The sequence below is a fragment of the Talpa europaea genome (genome assembly GCF_964194135.1).
Source record: "Talpa europaea genome assembly, chromosome: 11".
NCBI classification, from domain to species: Eukaryota; Metazoa; Chordata; class Mammalia; order Eulipotyphla; family Talpidae; genus Talpa; species Talpa europaea.
The window spans coordinates 21,915,122-21,932,739 of record NC_140078.1 but is presented as its reverse complement, the minus strand read 5'-3'; the positions used below and the strand labels follow the sequence as shown (position 1 = coordinate 21,932,739).

The following is a 17,618-nucleotide window of genomic DNA, read 5'->3' as shown; positions in this document are numbered from 1 at the left end:
AATGCTGCTGAGGGGAGCAGTGGGCAAGACTGGAGAGGTCTGCTGCGCCATGTGGGCTAGCTCCCTGGTGGACTGGGGATTGAACTTGTACTGCAGTGACTAGTGATAGCTTGATAGCGCTGTTTTGTTTTTTTTTTTTTAAAGAATTTGTTTACTTATTTATACAAGCACTGAGTACAGTCAGAAGCACTGGAGGGTGAGAGAATTCACCAGAGCCAGAGCGGATTACAGAGCAGGCAGACTGACGAAGTACACTGCTGAGGGGAGCAGTGGGTGGCAGGAGAGGTCTGAGCGCCATGTGGGACCCTCGCCCAGCGGCAGGGGATCGAACCAGAGCTGCAGAGGCTGAGGGCAGCTTCACAACCCAGTGCTCAACTGCTGCACCATCGGGGAGGCCCATTGATAGCGCTGTTTTTAACCCCTGCACCACCAGGGAGGCCCAAATAAATAAATCTTAAAAAAAAAAAAAAAAAGGTACCGATCTAGAATATTTCATCGTTGCATGCCAATCTTTCTTGTCAATTTTTCTCTACTTGTGCTCTCATCGACTTTTTTCCTCCAAAGTGCTTTTTATTACACCTCCTGTTCCCATACAACTTATTTTTCTTGTGTACTATGATCTATTTGTTCATTTACTTATGATGCTGTATTTATAGTTCATGTACTTTGTGTGCTCAGTGCTAGAGGTGCTGTGCTAAGCTAAAACAGATAGGATTCTTGCCCCCCAGCCTGTGATCATCTAGAGGGGAAGAGAGATGTTAATCAAAATAGCATGCCAATGAATGTGAAATTATAAACTGAGATGAGGGTTCAACAGGAAAGGTACTTGATTCTATGAACAAAGAACTTGACCTAGACCCTGGGTTGGGGGGGGGGGTCTCTGATCTGAGCTGACTTCAGGAGGAAGGATTACCAGAGGAAGCGTTTTGGAAGCATTGAGGGTAGCCTGTGCTAAGGCATTGTGGAAGGAGTGTGGTGTGTCCTAGGACTAAGAGAATATAGGGGAGGTTTCATCTTCTTGAGAGCAATGCAAGGGGTCTCCCCTGTCTGTACTTAACTCTTTCACAACTGCAGTGTAGTAGCACTGTAATTTCTTGAATCCATGCCCTGCTGATCTGGCTTGGTCTTGCTATTTTCAAGTGAGCAGATGGCCCCTGTGAGGTGTCCTTCTTGGTTCTTCTTGGGGCAGAAATTAAGGGAAGTTGCACATATGATTGTTGAGGCTGGCTCAGGTTTGTGCATAAGACAGACATTGACAGACCCTTGTTACTACTCACCTTACCTACTCATTCATCCCTTCAGTAAGCATCCATCAGGGGTTGCAGTGTCCCAATGAGGGTGGGTCTGCCCTACAGAGCTGAATCCCCTTTGGGGATTCAGGTTCCAGCCCTTGGGTGGGTGGTCAGAGTCCACAGGCCTGGGGTGGGGTCTGTTTTTGGCACAACTTGGGCCCCTCCTCATGGTTACCTTTGGTTTCTTCCTGTGCCTCTGGGGGGCAGCCGCCTGACTTCAGGGACCTGCCGGACTGGGAGCCCAGGATCCGAGAGGCCTTCCGTGCTGGTGACTTGGACTCCAAGCCCGATCCCAGCCGGAGCTTCAGACCCTACCGAGCTGAGGACAACGACTCCTACGCCTCTGAGGTGGGCCTAGGCCTACAGGGGGGTGGGTAAGAGGAGGAGATTGGGGCCTCCCTAAAGCAGAGTGATCCATGGAGGTTCTTGACTGGTAATTATATGGATTTTGAATATTCCATTGGGTTCTAAGCTTCCTGGAGCCAAGATAGATAGCCAAGGTGAAAAGAAAACCAGAGAGATTTGTGTCATTTTCATGGTTTGAACAAAGGAAGCTTATAAATCCATCTGCATAAATCAATGCTTTTTTTTTCTATACTGAATTCCACTGTGATTTAATAATTTATGTCATTTAATGGAACCCAAATTTCTATAGCAAGAAAGCAGCAGTCTCTATAGTGAGACTGACTAGATTCAAATTGTGAGTCCAGCCAGATCTGGTAGTGAGATCTAAGATAAGTCACTTTACCTCTCTGATCCTCAGTTTTTTGAACTTTAAAATAAAGGTGAGTCCTCATAAGGTTGTAGGAGGAATTAAACACATGGAAAGCCTTAGCTTAAGGCCTGGTCCTTGTTGAGTGAGGGTGAGGATGATACCTCTCTGGCCCTCAGAGAGGATACCTATGTGTGGCTGTGTGGGTATGTGTTCCCACTTTCTGGCTGCAGCTTCCCCCTCTGTCACATGGAAGGATTAGAGTGGGTTGTGGCTAAGAATTGTGGAGTGAAGAACCCTGGAAAGTACTGTATCAAACTCTTTAAGTGGTCTGAGTTTCCTAGCAGCCATGGCAAAAAGGTGGGAAGTCATGAATACCTAGTTTTTACTTTCTGAGAAAGGGAAATAGGTCAGCTTACCTGCAGAAAGAATCCTTTCCTGTATGAATTCAATTATTATTTAATTCAACTACTCTTTATTGAGCAGTTATAATTTGCCAGACACTGTGTTGGGCCCCAAGTCCAAGAACACCAGAGATCACAGCTATTATTTAACCTCTCAAAAATTTTAAATACAAAATGGGTATATAAGATATACCTGAAGTCAGAGTCCCTTCCATAACCAAATTTCAACGCTATTGGCCAGATGATAAATGTTTGGGTTTTTTCACAGAGGGACATTTTGCCATACCTGGAAAGGTTTTGTGTAAGGAGTTGGGACTGACCCTGTCTTCTCCCCCTGCCTCCCATTTAACATGACAGCATAAACATTCCCTCATTATTTACTTCCTTAAAATTTGAAATTGAACTGTGACGTACATACAGAAAAATACTTGAATTGTTAGAGGACAACTCAATTAATTCTCACAAACTGAACATTCCTATGTAATCAGCAGTCAGTCAGTAAACAGAGCATGACCTGTCCCCAAGAACCTCCCTGTACTCCCGTCCAGTCACCATCCTGACTTGTAACCAAGTAGGTTAGTTTTGCCTGCTTAGCTATAACATATAACTATATAGATATCATTCCCCCTGAAAAGGTAGTTTTATTTTCTTTTTCTTAAGATTTTAGTAATAGTCATTATTATAAACAATAATTAACTACAACAAAATCCCTAAACAGCATTGTATAAAGATATGAAAAGAACAGTTAAGATCACAAGTTTATCACATAGTTAGCCTCTGTTAATATTTAGTGTGTCTGTGTCCATGTCCTTCATGTTTTTCTGTTGAGGCATACTGTGTATCTCTTTTAAAAAGACAAAACTTTTAATTCAAGTATCACAGAATAATGTACATACCATAAAGGACACTGTCCTTAAGTGTGTAGTTAAATGGGTTTTTACATATGTATAGACCTATTAAACACAGATATGAATCCCTTCACTTATTTATCTACATTGTTTCTACATTTTTGCAGTTACCAGCAATGAGATAATGAACATCTTTGTGAACCAAACTTAGTTTTCATGGCAGCTTGTTTTCTTCAAATAAACTTCAAAGAGAGAAATTATTAAGTTAAAATTATAAACCAGAGCTAGATTTGATATAAACTGTTTCACTTAATTGTCATGACAACCCACTGAAGAAGGAATAGTGGGTCCTGCTTGCTTTGTGCTGAAGGATGGCTCGGGCCCAACTTGCCTCTGTTGCTCCCTATCAGGCTCATCCTTTGATCACAGCTTCTGTGTTGCTCTGCTCGATCTCCTTCATTATCTGTGTCCTTCGTCCCTACCCAGATCAAGGAGCTGCAACTGGTGCTAGCCGAGGCCCATGACAGCCTTCGGGGCCTGCAAGAGCAACTCTCCCAGGAGCGGCAGCTTCGGAAGGAGGAGGCTGACAACTTCAACCAGAAAATGGTCCAGGTGGGTGATGTGCAGGGCCCTCCCTGCACCTATTCCAGCCCGTCTTCCCTGAACTGAAGAAATAAATCTTATAGTCCCCAGTCTTTAGAAGGCAAGACTGTCAGGGGACACTTGTCTTCCTGTGCCATGCTGTACTTGTCATTGTGCATTATCTGTGCTGGGCTGGGAGCCTGGGTTTCTTACTACCTGGGCGACCTCGGGCCAAGCCTCTCTCCTCTCTGACCTTCCGTTCTCATCTGTGATATACTTTCTCTCTCAGGGCTGAAAATGTGTGGCAGAATGACCATAGGCCTGGCTGGTAATCAAAACGACAGTCCTGATAATATTAAGCCCTTGCTGCATCAGGCCTGCACCATGCACTTTCTGCACATTATGTCCTTTAATCTTCCCTATGAGGTGTCGCTGTTTTACAGATGGGGAAACTGATGCCCAGGGCTCTGAAGAGCTTTGCCTAGGGTTGCACATCCAGGGCAGGTCTCCGTCTCTCAGCCATGACATCCAGTTGCTTCCTAGATTATTGCATATGCTCAGCCTTCCCCACTCCCAGCATGCCCTCTGCTGTCCGCCAGGGTTACCGCTCCCTGCAGTTGTTGCCCTCTCGCCCAGGTTCCTCATTAAATGTGAGAGTTCATGGGAAGCATTGGTGCCCAGTATGTGCTGATTTTATGATGTGCTTTTTATACTCAAAGCTGGGTTTAGATCCCAGCTTTTACTGATCTGTAACTGTGATTACCACTTTTATTAGTTTCTCTTCCTAGGGTAGCAGAGGGCAGTGTTTATCTCAACAGAATGAGCTGCTCCCGTTGGAATCCCTGGCAGGGATCACTAAGGGGGCACCGCCCAAATTGTCCTCTCTGTTCTGGTCTGACGCCTGGAATGGGTGGGGTTGCTCATGCTTGTTCCCCTCCTAGCTGAAGGAGGACCAGCAGAGGGCGCTCCTGAGGCGGGAGTTTGAACTGCAAAGTCTGAGCCTTCAACGAAGGCTGGAGCAGAAATTCTGGAGCCAGGAGAAGAACATGCTGGTGCAGGAATCCCAACAGTTCAAGCACAACTTCCTGCTGCTCTTCATGAAGCTTAGGTGGTTCCTCAAGCGCTGGAGGCAGGGCAAGATTTTGCCCAGCGAGAGGGATGACTTCCTAGAGGTAGGGTTCCCCGGGCACTGGGGCTAGGGTGGAGTGCGGTGAGGGAGATAGCATGAGAGGGAGATCCTGCTGGGGTTACACACTCCTGAGGCTCATATCTGAGCCTCAGCTTGCAGGCTTCTGTGAGAACTAGTTGTTGACTGAGCACAGTGGCTGGTGCGGGGGATATCTAGTGAGGAAGACAGACGTGGTGTGGGTCTCACCAGGAGAAAGTCTCCTTGGGGGCTGGTAGGTCTCTACTCTGAATGCCTTGGTACCAAGCCCCCCTCCCGGAAAGGCTCCCTCCACCCTCGCAAACCTTTCATTGTCCTCATGGGGTGCCTGTGGCACTGACCACAATGTCTACCTTAACCCTGCCTGATGACATGGTTATTACTGAGCAGCCCTCTGGGACACATCATGGACCTTGGGGCAGAGAGATGTGTGGGACCAGAAGGGCCTGACTGTCCCCCTGTGCTCTCCATCTGATGGTGTCCAGGGTCAAATTAAAACTCTGGGTGCCTTTGGTCTAACCTGTGCCATGTATCCCCATTCTTTCTTCCTGCCAGCTATGCAGTCCTTTTCTATCTGGGCCAAGAGCTTGACTCCCCTCCCCCTGCTGAGTGTATTTTTTTTTTTAAATAGGTAAATAGCATGAAGGAGCTATACCTGCTAATGGAGGAGGAGGAATTAAATGCCCAGCATTCTGATAACAAGACCTGCATGGGGGACAGCTGGACCCAAAATACGGTGTGTTTTCAGCCCATTCCCAATCCCATCCATTTGTTCCTCTTTCTGTCTAGTGATCACATCCTGCTGTCTTCTTTGACCCCAGTCCTGCACTGGGCACTAGAGCTGCAGGGAGTGATTGCCTGGCCACTGGCCCTAGGTGTTTGGTGCTGTGGGATGCATAAGTCACCCCAGGACAGTGACAGAGAGCCAGAGGGTAATAGGTGAGAGAGAGCAATTGGTTCTCTTTGGAGTGTAGGGGAAAGTATTATAAAGAAGGGGGTCACAGTGGTGGGTTTTGAAGAATGAGTAGGAGCTTAAATGATAAAGATTGGGGCCCAATCTGGATAAAGAGACTGTGCTTGCAGAGATGTGGCAAGGAAATCTGGGCCTGATTGCAACTTGGAATATACGTAGTAGATGTAAGGACATCAGGCTGGAGCCATAAAGAGGGACCTTGTGGCCTAGAGTCAGGAATCAAACCATGGAATAGAGAGAGCAGCAGGGTCAGGCTCCAGAGTCACACATGATGACCTTGGATATGGGTAGGGGCAGGTATTAGACCCAGGAGAGATGATTGGAACCCTGTCAGGCAATCAGGGAGGCTCCATGCTTTGGACTCCCCATCTGGCTTGAGGTGAGTCGCGCATGCAGATCTGAAGCAAGGAGAACGTCCAGAGCCTAGAGCCGCAGAGCCTTGAAAAAGCCTACACCTAGCGCAGATTTAGACTGAATAGTTATTGCTATAACTGCAGGGTCCTGTGTTTATATGAGACTGGGGTGCATGTTGGCCTAAGAGGTGGCCAGAGTTGGGTTTGTCATGCCCATTTTGCAAAGTGAGATGACCAGAGATGTGGTGGGACTTGCCCAAGACCTGGTAGAATCTCAGCTGTACTCTGGGTGAGTGTGGCCAGCCCAGGCCTCTCCCCCATGTGTTGGGAAGCTCTGACACAGGCCTTGTCCCATCTGCAGCCTAACGAGTACATCAAGACACTGGCTGACATGAAGGTGACCCTGAAGGAGCTGTGCTGGCTGCTCCGGGATGAACGCCGTGGTCTGACGGAGCTTCAGCAGCAGTTTGCCAAGGCCAAGGCCACTTGGGAGACAGAGAGAGCAGAGCTGAAGAGCCATACAGCCCAGGTGCGTCTCTCAGCTGTCAGATTTGGGAGCAGGGTGCCTAGAAGCATAGGAAGCCCTTCCCATTACTTTGTTTCCCAGAGAGGGCAAGAGACTTTTCTAGAGTCACACAGCAAGGGTGACCTAAAACAATGGGGAGCAGGACTTACTGGACCTGGGAAGGAAGCACAGAGGGGCGTGTGGGGACAGCACAAGTATCTCCCCTGCACCATGGCCCACAGGGAAGGCAGACGAGGATGAGGGAAGCCAGAACACTCAAATGCCAGTCTGCACTTGGTGAATCCCTTCACCTACATGTCAATTCCTGCTGCCAGCTGTTCTCATTAGGCTTCCCTGAACCCCCTGCTCTGTTTTACTCCTTCCACTCAAACTGGAGGACTCCCATCCCTATAACAATATGACCAAATGAGCTTTAACCAGAAGCCTGGGTATTTGGTCTCTGTTGTGTGCCTGGAGGCAAGTTGCTGCCCCTCTCTGGTTTGAAAAGTGTGAGTAGGATTCCTCCTAGCTGTGCTCTGACCATCCCTGCCTCCTGCCATGATTCTGAAGGGCTTCCGCTGCAGGCTGCCTTCCCATGCATCATGGGCCCCTGAATGTGGGTACATTGATGATCTCTGCTGGACAAGTGACAAAAAGACACAAATGAGTTAAGTTTCTTTCTCAAGGACTCCCAGCTAGTAAGTGGCAGACCTGACCATTGCCCTCCAAGCCATTGCTCCTCCTGCCTTTCCAAGACCATGATTCCCCTTCTTCCTAGTGCTTGTGGGCGTCTAGCTTCCTGGTGCTGCCATGCTCTCCTCCTGACCTGACCTGCAGATCTCTCACTGCGACACCCTCTGCACCTTCCACAGTGTGTGCTATTCCTGATAATCTGGCCAATTCTGAGGGTTAACACCCCAGACCACAGCTAGGGGGGCGTGGGGTGCATTGATTCTTGAGGTTGCACATTTCCCTCTTGCCACCTTGAGGCTTGGGGCCAAGAAAGCCGTCACACTGCACACATTCATTACATGACTGCGCACATCCCAGCACAGGGCTGGGAGTGGGGAAGGGGGGACATCATAGGGTCCCAGCTCTTTAGGAAGGGAGGTAAAACTTGTCCCCCCACATGTAACTCCATATCAAGGTAAGAGAAGATGGACTGTCATGAGAAGCAATGGCAGAAGAACCTCTGTCATTTTGTAGCTCTGTGACCTGAGACAAATAGCCTCTGAACCTCTTCTTCCTCTGTAAAATAGCATAGCAGTTATTTTGCTGAGTTTCCATGGGGATGCTGAGATAATGATTGAAGAGCCCTTAGCACATGTATCTGTAGAGAGAGTGCCACAGCCTTGATTGTGAAGAAGGGTTAGTTCTGCATGGAGAGATGAGGGGTACTATTAGGAGGGTTCTCTCCCCCGTTCCCTCCTGTGTTCAGGAGAGAAGAAGGGTGGATGGTGGGAGGGCTGAGAGGAGGGGTTCTCCTGGTGCCAGACGTTCAGTTTGCTCTTCTTCTGCAGATGGAGCTGAAGGCTGGGAAGGGGGCTGGGGAACGGCCAGGGCCCGACTGGAAAGCAGCGCTACAGAGGGAGCGTGAGGAGCAGCAGCACCTCCTGGCTGAGTCCTATAGTGCTGTCATGGAGCTGACGCGGCAGCTGCAGATCAGTGAACGCAACTGGAGTCAGGAGAAGCTGCAACTGGTGGAGCGGCTTCAGGGTGAGAAGCAGCAGGTGGAGCAGCAGGTAAAGGAGCTTCAGAACTGCCTGAGCCAGGTGAGAGAGCTGTCCCCAGTCCAAGATGACTCAAGCCACAGGGGGAGTCACTGTATGAAAAGTCTAGGAATGAACTCATTCTGATATAGATGGATCCAGGTGCTCAGAAAATGCAAAAGGAAATAGGTCTTTCTCTCTGCCATGATCTCTCAGAATTGTGTTCCTTTGTGTTTTATTCTTAAGCATGCTATCCTCAAATATGGTCACTGTTAGTTTTGTGCTCATAAATTGCAATGAAAAGTTTGCTTTTCTGTATGACTTTGATTGGCCAGGTGTGAATCATGCTACTATCCCTGGAACCTGCCAAAACTCAGGAACTTGGGAAAGAACCAAACATGGCTCCCTATGGAAAAATTGGTCTCTGATGCAAGATTGGTGGGGGTGGGGGTGGGGTGGGCTGTGGGTGGGTAGGAAAAACAATCACTGATCATTATCTCCCTATTACAGTTAACATCATGCACCCAGCCACCACCCAAGCTGCAAGGCTCCACTTTTTGTTGTGAATTTTCCTTTGTTTTACTTTTTATTTTAATTACATAAATTAGGACTTCATCTTTTAGTAAGACCCCAATATGCAAAAGCATGCTCCAACCCATTTCCTTTCTTGCTATTTAAATTTATAATCACAGAGATTTTTTTAATCTTTAATGGAGCCATAGTGTACTTGTTTATACTTTGCCACTTTCACGGAGAGCTCCTACTTCGTGACAGTGTTGAGGTGAACTCATTCAGTGTAACTGCTGCTTGGTGTTCCCAGCACAAACACCATGATTGATTATTTCATTTTGATGAAATTGAGATTGTTTCTAGTTTTTCACTATTAAAAGTAGTGTTTCATTGACCATCCCCACACATGCATGAATTATTTCAGTAGGATAGATTCCTAGAAGTGACACTGCTAGGTCTGAGGACATATGCATTTGTATTTGCTAGAATCTGCCAAACCAACCCAACAGAAAGGCTTTGCCCAATTACATTCCCACTGGTAGCACAGTGAGAAGTGTCTTTTTGCTTTATTTTTGCCAGTTCTTATGATTATCAATATTTAGTAGTACCTGAGGTGCAAGGCTGAGTTACCTTTAGGTGTAGCTAGATCCAGGTACCCCGACAATGAGGTCCAAGGTAGTAGCTCTGTCAGGTATAGCTGGATTCAGGGACTCAGTGAATGAGTATAAAATGCTGTCTCATTACCTTAATTTGCACTTCTCTGATTTCAGTGGAAGGTGAACATCTTTTCATGAGTTTATCGAGCATTTGTATTTTCTCTTTCTTAAAATATCTCCTAACCACCAGCAGTCCTGCAAGGTCACTACCACTAACCCCTTTTTCAGATGAGGGGACTGAGGCTAAGGTATCTGGCCTCAGTAAGGGCCAGAGCTTATATCTGGCAAAACTGTCAAATCTGCAGGCTCCTGATGCTGGGCCTTGCCCGCTCCCCAAGGACAGAACTCCCTAGGGTCACATCCACTAGGAACACTTGCTTGGTGAGTGCAGGGCAGCATGTCCCATGTCATAAGCAAATCAGATGCATCTATTTGCATCATCAAACCAAAGTCCTTTTTATAAAATAGTGTCTCCTTTATTTTATTTATTTATTTTTGTGTAGAAGAACTGGGGTACAGGCCAGAGATGTAGGGAGTGAGAGGATTCACCAGAGACAGAGTGGGGAGCAGAACAGGCAGATCTACTGAAATACACTGTTGAGGGGAGCAGTGGGCGAGACAGGAGAGGTCTGCTGTGCCATGTGGGTCAGCTCCCTGGCTGGGGATCGAACTCAGGCTGTAGAGGTGATATAGCGCTGAGACTCAACCCCTAGGCCACCAGGGAAGTTCCAATATCTCCTTTAAAAAAATATATATGTTGCGGCCTCCCTGGTGGAGCAAGGGGTTAAGTACTGCCCTATGAAGCAATCTGCAGCCTCTGCAGCATGAGTTCGATCCCAGGCTGGCCAGGGAGCAACCTGCATGGTGAGGCAGACCTCTCCTGTCTCTCCTGCTGCTCCCCTCAGCAGTGTATTTCAGTCAGTCTGCCTGTTCTGTTCCCCACTCTGTCTCTGGTGGATCCTCTCACCCCCCTGCATCTCTGGCCTGTGCCCCAGCTCTTGTATGCATAAATAAATAAATATTTAAAAAATAAATAAAAAAAAATATATATGTTAACAGCCCCAACCAAGTCACTTCTGATTGCTGGTCCTCACTTATATAATGGGGATGGCTGTTCTTGACTTCATCCCACAAAGCAGCTATGGAAATGGAAGGAATTTACATGACAATTCCCAAGCACCACTTCTAACTGGGGCTTGAGTGACACTGCAGTACTCATTTGCTACTGCTCATCCATGGTGGTGTTAATTTGTTATTGTCTTTATTACTATTGTCTTTGTTGGGTTCGCAAGAAGCAATGCCTGAGACATGAGTTCAAGCACAAGTAGGGTGAAAACCCATTGTGCATTTCCTGGGACTTATCCTTTTAAAACTGGGACAGTCCAAGGCAAAGCCTCCTAGTTTTTTTAAGACTGAGAGTTTTCTGAGACGTAGGACTTTCAGTGATCAAACTGGGAATGTTCTGAGCAAATTTGATGAGTTTGTTACAAATGACTTGTAAAGGGATGGTGGAAACCAGGGTCGGGAGGGGAAGAAGCCAAGGGAGGATGTGCTTTCTGCGAAGTCTGCCTTCAGCTTGGTCTAGGAGAAGCCTCAGGAGGGTGAACAGGAACTGACTCATAGTTTGTCCACCATGAGGCAAGTGGTTGACCTTCTGGCCTTCATTGGTCATTGGCAGAGATCAGGTCCCTGTTGGCCCAAAGGCAATCCTCGAGAGATGATTGCAGCAGCAGATGGGGCAGGCTGCCAAGTCCTGGGAGCTGCTACTTCTGCTGTAATTCACCTGCCCAGCTGTGGACTGATTCCTTTCCTTCCTCATGCTTGATCCTTTTACCTGGGAAATGGATATAACAATAGTAACATCTACCCCATGCAGTTGTTGTGAGGATTAAATGAACTAGTGTGTGGTAGTAGGTGGGTTCCCTCACATGCCCCCTGGGGCGCCAGGAGGGGAGGGAATCAGAGGCCGCCCCAAGGTCCAGTAGGAAAGGAGAGAGTGCAGGGATCCAGCAGTGATGGCTACTGTAGATGGGGCTACGGGGTTTTGTATTTGCCATCCTGCTGTGATTTGACTGCCGCTTGGCTGATCTAGCTGTTTCAGGAACTGTAGTGTGAGTTTCCATGAACAGCTGTTCCTTGTTAGGTATAATGACCTCTCTAAGGACACTTTTAAGTAGTTGCTTTCCTCATCATTCTCAAAATCCACCTGTTGGTGGCTCAGACTTGGTGCCCATTGGGAAGGGGGCTCCTCGTTCATGATCGGGGTCCTTGGGTTGCTGAGTGGAGCCCCATATAAAGCAGACCCCTGCGTCACCAGCTTTGCCTGCCACTGACCTGCCTTCTTGATCTTTGCCCAGCTGCAGAAGGCTGCTGACCCCTGGGTCCTAAAGCACTCAGACCTGGAGAAGCAGGACAACAGCTGGAAAGAGGTGAGTGGGCAGAGACTGCCCATGTTCTCTTGGCTCCTAGCTTCACTAGAAATTTCCTCATTTTGGGGGGGACATGACACAGGGGGTTAATCCTGTCCCACTGGTCATATTCTTACCCCTGGACTCCCCAACCCTGGGGTCTCTATTCCAGTTTGTGGTTTGGGAGGTTTTTTTTTTAATATTTATTTATTTATACATACAAGAATTGAGGTACAGGCCAGAGTTGTGGGGGGTGAGAGGGTTCACCAGAGACAGAGTGGGGAACAGAACAGGCAGACTGACTGAAATACACTGCTGAGAGGAGCAGTGGGTGAGTCAGGAGAGGTCTGCTCCGCCATGTGGGTAGCTCCCTGGCCAGGGTTCGAACTCGCCCTGCAGTGGCTGCAGATAGCTTCATAGGTTGCGTCTTAACCCCTTGCGCCACCAGGGAGGCCCAGGTTTGGGAACTAATGTTTGAAGGGCCCCCTCCAGTTCCATCCCATCCCTGGAGGAAAGGTTGGATATGTTTCTATTCTTTTTTTTTTTAAGGTTTTATTTATTTATCCATAGAAGAACTGGGTGTAGGCCAGAGGTGTTGGGGGGGAGAGGATTCACCAGAGAAAGAGTGGGGAGCAAAGCAGGAAGATCTACTGAAATACACTGCTGAGGGGAGAAGTAGGTGAGACAGGAGAGGTCTGCTGCGCCATGTGGGCCAGTTCCCTGGCTGGGGATCAAACTCAGGCCGCAGGCTTAACCCCTGCGCCACCCTGTGTTTCTATTCTTATCTTGCCCTCTTTGTGCCTTTGTAAAAAGCAGGGCCTCTTAATAGCTGTGTGATCTCAAGTAAGTCACTCTCCCTCTCTGGGCTCCAGTTACCTCATTGGTAAAATGAGAATCACATTCTCTGCCTTGTACAAATTCTAATTGTGGAAATCAATACTATAATGTTGGTAAAGTTTGCTCCTGAACCTCAGGTATATTGTCCATATAGCAGTGCACCTGGAAACCAAACAGAGACCACACAGTCCCTTTGTGTCACACATATAATCCTCATGACAGCCCAAGGAAGTGGCGTATGAGTCAGGAGAGTTGGTTACCAGCAACAAAATCAATTCTGGGGAACTGAGGCAGGAGGTGGTTTTATCAGGGGCTCAAGAGGGCTGGTGATGCAAGATCAGAAAATTGGTGCAGGTCCTGGGAGACCTGTTCTGGAACTGGGGCGAGACAGGCTGGAATTCTTGTGCAGGGATTCCTGCACCTAACAGAGAACACTGGCTGCTTTGTTGTTGCCACCACATTTGGAGTAAATTTTGAATGGGACTCTTTTCCTTGGGGTTCTCTCTTGGAGCCCCAGTTGGCCAAGGCGGGATCACACACCCATGGAGGAAGGGTTAGACACACACCAGAAACTGACCAATGGGATTCTGTGCTGACCTCACTCCTGTTCTACAATAAGAGCTGGGGTCAGTTCTCATGCTAACCTCATCTTGGCCCCGGACGCAGAACTGACTCTTCCTGTCTCTCTTCCTTAACAGACACGCAGTGAGAAGATCCACGACAAGGAGGCTGCTTCTGAAGCTGAGCTTGGGGGAACCGGCTTAAAAAGGTGCTAGTACCCCCTTGGCCTGCTCAGCCCTGCAGCCCACCCCCTGCCCCACTCTGTAAACCAATTCCACACCTTTGCCTCTTCTCCCTGCTTCTGCACCATCTGCCTCTCAGCAGAACCGGGAGAATAGTTTGTAGAGAACCCAAGTCATCCAGGAGCTTGGAAACTTGGGACAATGGGAATTTTTGCCTACAGTTTTTCTGTTTGTTCAATTCTGGCCATGGAAAACTAAGGCCCCCCATTATCCTCGTGGCAAAGAAACTCGAGCTCCTGTTGGTTGTTTCTTCTGTCTCTGTGGTTGGGAGACTCAAGCTGGACACCCCTTCCCGGGATTATTGCGCAGCATCCTCTGGGTCTATGCTGTGGCTGAGGCCTGTGAGGACCATTAGGAAACCCTTAAGAGGAGAGAGGACACTGGCAATGAGAGCAGCTGGAGTAGGTGGGCCTAGGAGCCAGAGGGTGGGCTTTGGAGTCAGAGGGCAGGGTTTGAATTCCAGCTCCACTGTTTTGTATTGGGTTATGACCTTGGGCATACATCCCACCCATTTCATCTCATTGGAATAAGAAGAGTTGCTTTCTAGAGCTAACAGAGGATGAACGGTGTGGCATGTACTAGACATTTTTAGTCATCAGGCTCTGTCTGGTGGATCCTTGAATTCCTCATTCAAAAATGTAATGAGGACTCAAGACATGGGGTAGAGGCAAGAACATTAGGGTTTATTGTAAGCAAGAAAACAAGAGACTGAGCTCCAGGGAGTCTCTTTGTAGAAGGAGGCTCCTGGAATAAAGTGCAAAACCCGTTGTGCCTGCTGCGTGGATGATACCCTCCACTAACACTGCTCTTTTTCTGCCCTGCTCTTCCCAGGACCAAATCAGTTTCCTCTATGTCTGAATTTGAAAGTTTGCTTGACTGTTCCCCCTACCTTGCCAGTGAAGCTACCCGAAGCAAGAAACTGCCCAATAACCCTACCTTTGCCTTTGTGGGCACCCAACCAGTGGACCCAGAGAAGGACACCCAGGAACAGCCGGGGCTCTCCTCACAGGGCTGCCAGGAGCCAGTGGGCAGGCAGATGCAGCGCAGCTACACGGCTCCAGACAAGACGGGCATCCGAGTCTACTACAGCCCCCCAGTGGCCCGGCGCCTGGGCGTCCCCGTGGTCCATGACAGGGAGGGTAAGATCATCATCGAGCCCGGCTTCCTCTTCACCACAGCCAAGCCCAAAGAGTCCACTGAGGCCGATGGGCTGGCTGAGAGCTCCTACAGCCGATGGCTCTGCAATTTTTCACGGCAGCGCCTGGACGGGGGCTCAGGGGGCGGCCCCTCATCATCTGGGAATGGCTTCCCAGCAGCCCTACACGACTTTGAGATATCAGGCAATATGAGTGACGACATGAAGGAGATCACCAACTGTGTGCGCCAGGCCATGCGCTCTGGCTCGCTGGAGAGGAAAGTAAAGAGCACCTCTAGCCAGACAGTGGGCCTGACCAGTGTGGGCACACAGACCATCCGCATGGTCAGTGTGGGCCTGCAGACTGACCCGCCCCGCAGCAGCCTGCACAGCAAGAGCTGGTCACCCCGCAGCTCCTCGCTGGTGTCTGTGCGCAGCAAACAGATCTCCTCCTCCCTAGACAAGGTACACTCTCGCATTGAGCGGCCATGCTGCTCCCCCAAGTATGGCTCGCCCAAGCTACAGAGGCGGTCCGTGTCCAAGCTGGACAGCGCCAAGGACCGCAGCCTGTGGAACCTGCACCAGGGCAAGCAGAACGGCTCAGCCTGGGCCCGGTCTACCACCACGCGGGACAGCCCCGTGTTGAGGAACATAAATGATGGCCTGTCCAGCCTCTTCAGTGTGGTGGAACACTCGGGGAGCACGGAGTCCATCTGGAAATTGGGCATGTCCGAGGCCCGGGCCAAGCCTGAGCCTCCCAAGTATGGCATTGTGCAGGAGTTCTTCCGCAATGTGTGCGGCCGGGCCCCAAGCCCCACTGCGGCAGCAGGAGAGGAGAGCACTAAGAAACCAGAGCCCCTCTCCCCAGCCAGCTACCATCAGCCAGAGGGCATGGCCAGGATCCTGAACAAGAAGGCTGCCAAATCAGGTAGCGGTGAGGAGACCAGACTCACCATGCTTCCCCAGGTGGGGAAGGATGGTGTCCCCCGAGATACAGATGGAGCCACTATCCTTCCCAATGAGGTAGGTGGTTGGGTTCTCCTCTGTTTCTTTGGAGGTGGGGTTGGCTTATAAGGTTCAAGCTCTTTGGTTTTTAAACTCAGGAACTATGGTCATGTGTTTCAAAAGTCCTTGTGCTAGCCTGGAGTGAGGAGTGAAACTCCAGATTGGAAGGGCACAAGTCTAAATACTAAGAGCCAAGCAAACATGGCTTAACCAGCTGCCTTGCCACCAGATGCCAGAGATTGCTGGCATCTCCTCCAGGGAAGGGGCATGCTCACTGCTCTCCTGCCACACAACGGTGTGCTGGAGCCAGCTTGTTTGGCTCCAGAGAGCCAGTCATGAGTATCTTAGTGTTCAGAGACATCACCCTGGTACCTTGAGGTCAGTCACAAAGGAAAGATTTACACCATGAAAACTGGTAAATGCTACCAAGTCAGGGCATCTCCCCTCACTCCTGGAAAACTGGTTGTTAACATTTGTCAGCACACCAGCACCCGCCCCTACCAAGACTCCGTGTCTAAGTGCTCCCCTTTTCTCTGAAAACCTTTTTGCTGCACAAATCCTCATACCAGTTTTGGATTTGGGTAGGGCTATGCGGGTAAGAGAGCTTTGCAGAAAGGGAAGTAAAGGTCACTGAAGGATGACAGGGGGTCTTACAGAACCCAAGGGCAGGGACCCTAGGTTTCAGCAGCTTCTTTCTGACTCCTTCTCTGGAGCTTCCTTTTCTCTGAGATCCTCTTCTTGCTTTTTTCTCTCTCAGTGTTGTATTTGCATGTGGTCCAGGTGGGCTGTCCTAGCTCTGCTTTTATAACATCTCTTTGTATTTCAGAATTTATTACAGTCTGAAATATTATTTATGAGTACTTATTACTGCTCTAAAGGGAGAAAAACAATAAAAAGAAAAATTGGAGAGGGGTTACATCTCCTGGGAACTAACTGGTCTCTGGACACAGCTGAATCCAAATTCAGACTGGGTGCCCGATTGGCCACCCATCCCTGAATGATCGGTTAGTGCCTCCCAGCTTCTGCTAACTTTTCCCCTCCCTTCTAGGATGCTGTCTGCGACTGCAGCACCCAGTCTCTCGCCTCCTGCTTTGCCCGGCCATCTCGCTCTGCCATCCGCCACTCTCCTTCCAAGTGCAGGCTGCACCCTTCAGAGTCTGGTTGGGGCGGGGAGGAGAGAGCAGTGCCCCCCAGCGAGTGACAGAGCAGCCGAACTCCCCGCCTCAACCAGCCCAGTTCCTGGATAGCCGAAGGGAACCAGCAGAGAGGAGACTGGGTGATGGGCCCGTGCCCTTGGCATCACCTCATCCTGGAGGACAGCAGCTGCACCACTGCCAGAGAACAGCTTTCCCATCAAGGTAAAGCAGGGTCTCCTGCTGACCACTGGGTGGTGATCTCCAACTTCCCAGGGGAAGGCAGCAAGCGGGAGAAAGACCAAATCTGGGCTTTGGAAGCCTCTACAGAGAGATCCGTTGAGAGCCATCTGTTGGAAGCCAAACCTTGGTCCTACGGGAGAGCCTTGCTTAGTTCTACACATGTCCACTTCTCAGAAGAAGCGAGGAAAGGATACACTCTGGCTGTGCCCCTCAGGGAAAGGGTCCACAGAGATGTACCCTGCCAACTACATCCCCCTTCCTTGGAGAGGAAACCCCGATGAGAACAGGCTTTGCTCTACGTCAGGCTCAGCTTGGGGTTTCTGGTGGGGCTGGGCTAGGTGTCAG

The 17,618-nt window shown here is 49.3% G+C and overlaps 1 protein-coding gene across 1 annotated transcript in view; it reads left to right on the top strand.

Moving 5' to 3' along the window:
• The window catches only part of MTCL2 (microtubule crosslinking factor 2), a gene marked incomplete at both ends in the record, with an annotated part of 59,242 nt that extends 42,144 nt beyond the window's left edge, over window positions 1-17,098 (top strand). The window contains 10 exons of the mRNA XM_084247967.1: window positions 1,500-1,640; window positions 3,743-3,868; window positions 4,780-5,010; window positions 5,635-5,739; window positions 6,691-6,858; window positions 8,355-8,606; window positions 12,067-12,138; window positions 13,653-13,723; window positions 14,589-15,915; window positions 16,946-17,098. Coding sequence (XP_084104093.1) covers window positions 1,500-1,640; window positions 3,743-3,868; window positions 4,780-5,010; window positions 5,635-5,739; window positions 6,691-6,858; window positions 8,355-8,606; window positions 12,067-12,138; window positions 13,653-13,723; window positions 14,589-15,915; window positions 16,946-17,098 — 2,646 coding nt within the window. The remainder of the gene's footprint in view (window positions 1-1,499; window positions 1,641-3,742; window positions 3,869-4,779; window positions 5,011-5,634; window positions 5,740-6,690; window positions 6,859-8,354; window positions 8,607-12,066; window positions 12,139-13,652; window positions 13,724-14,588; window positions 15,916-16,945) is intronic.
• Window positions 17,099-17,618: the final 520 nt, after the last annotated feature.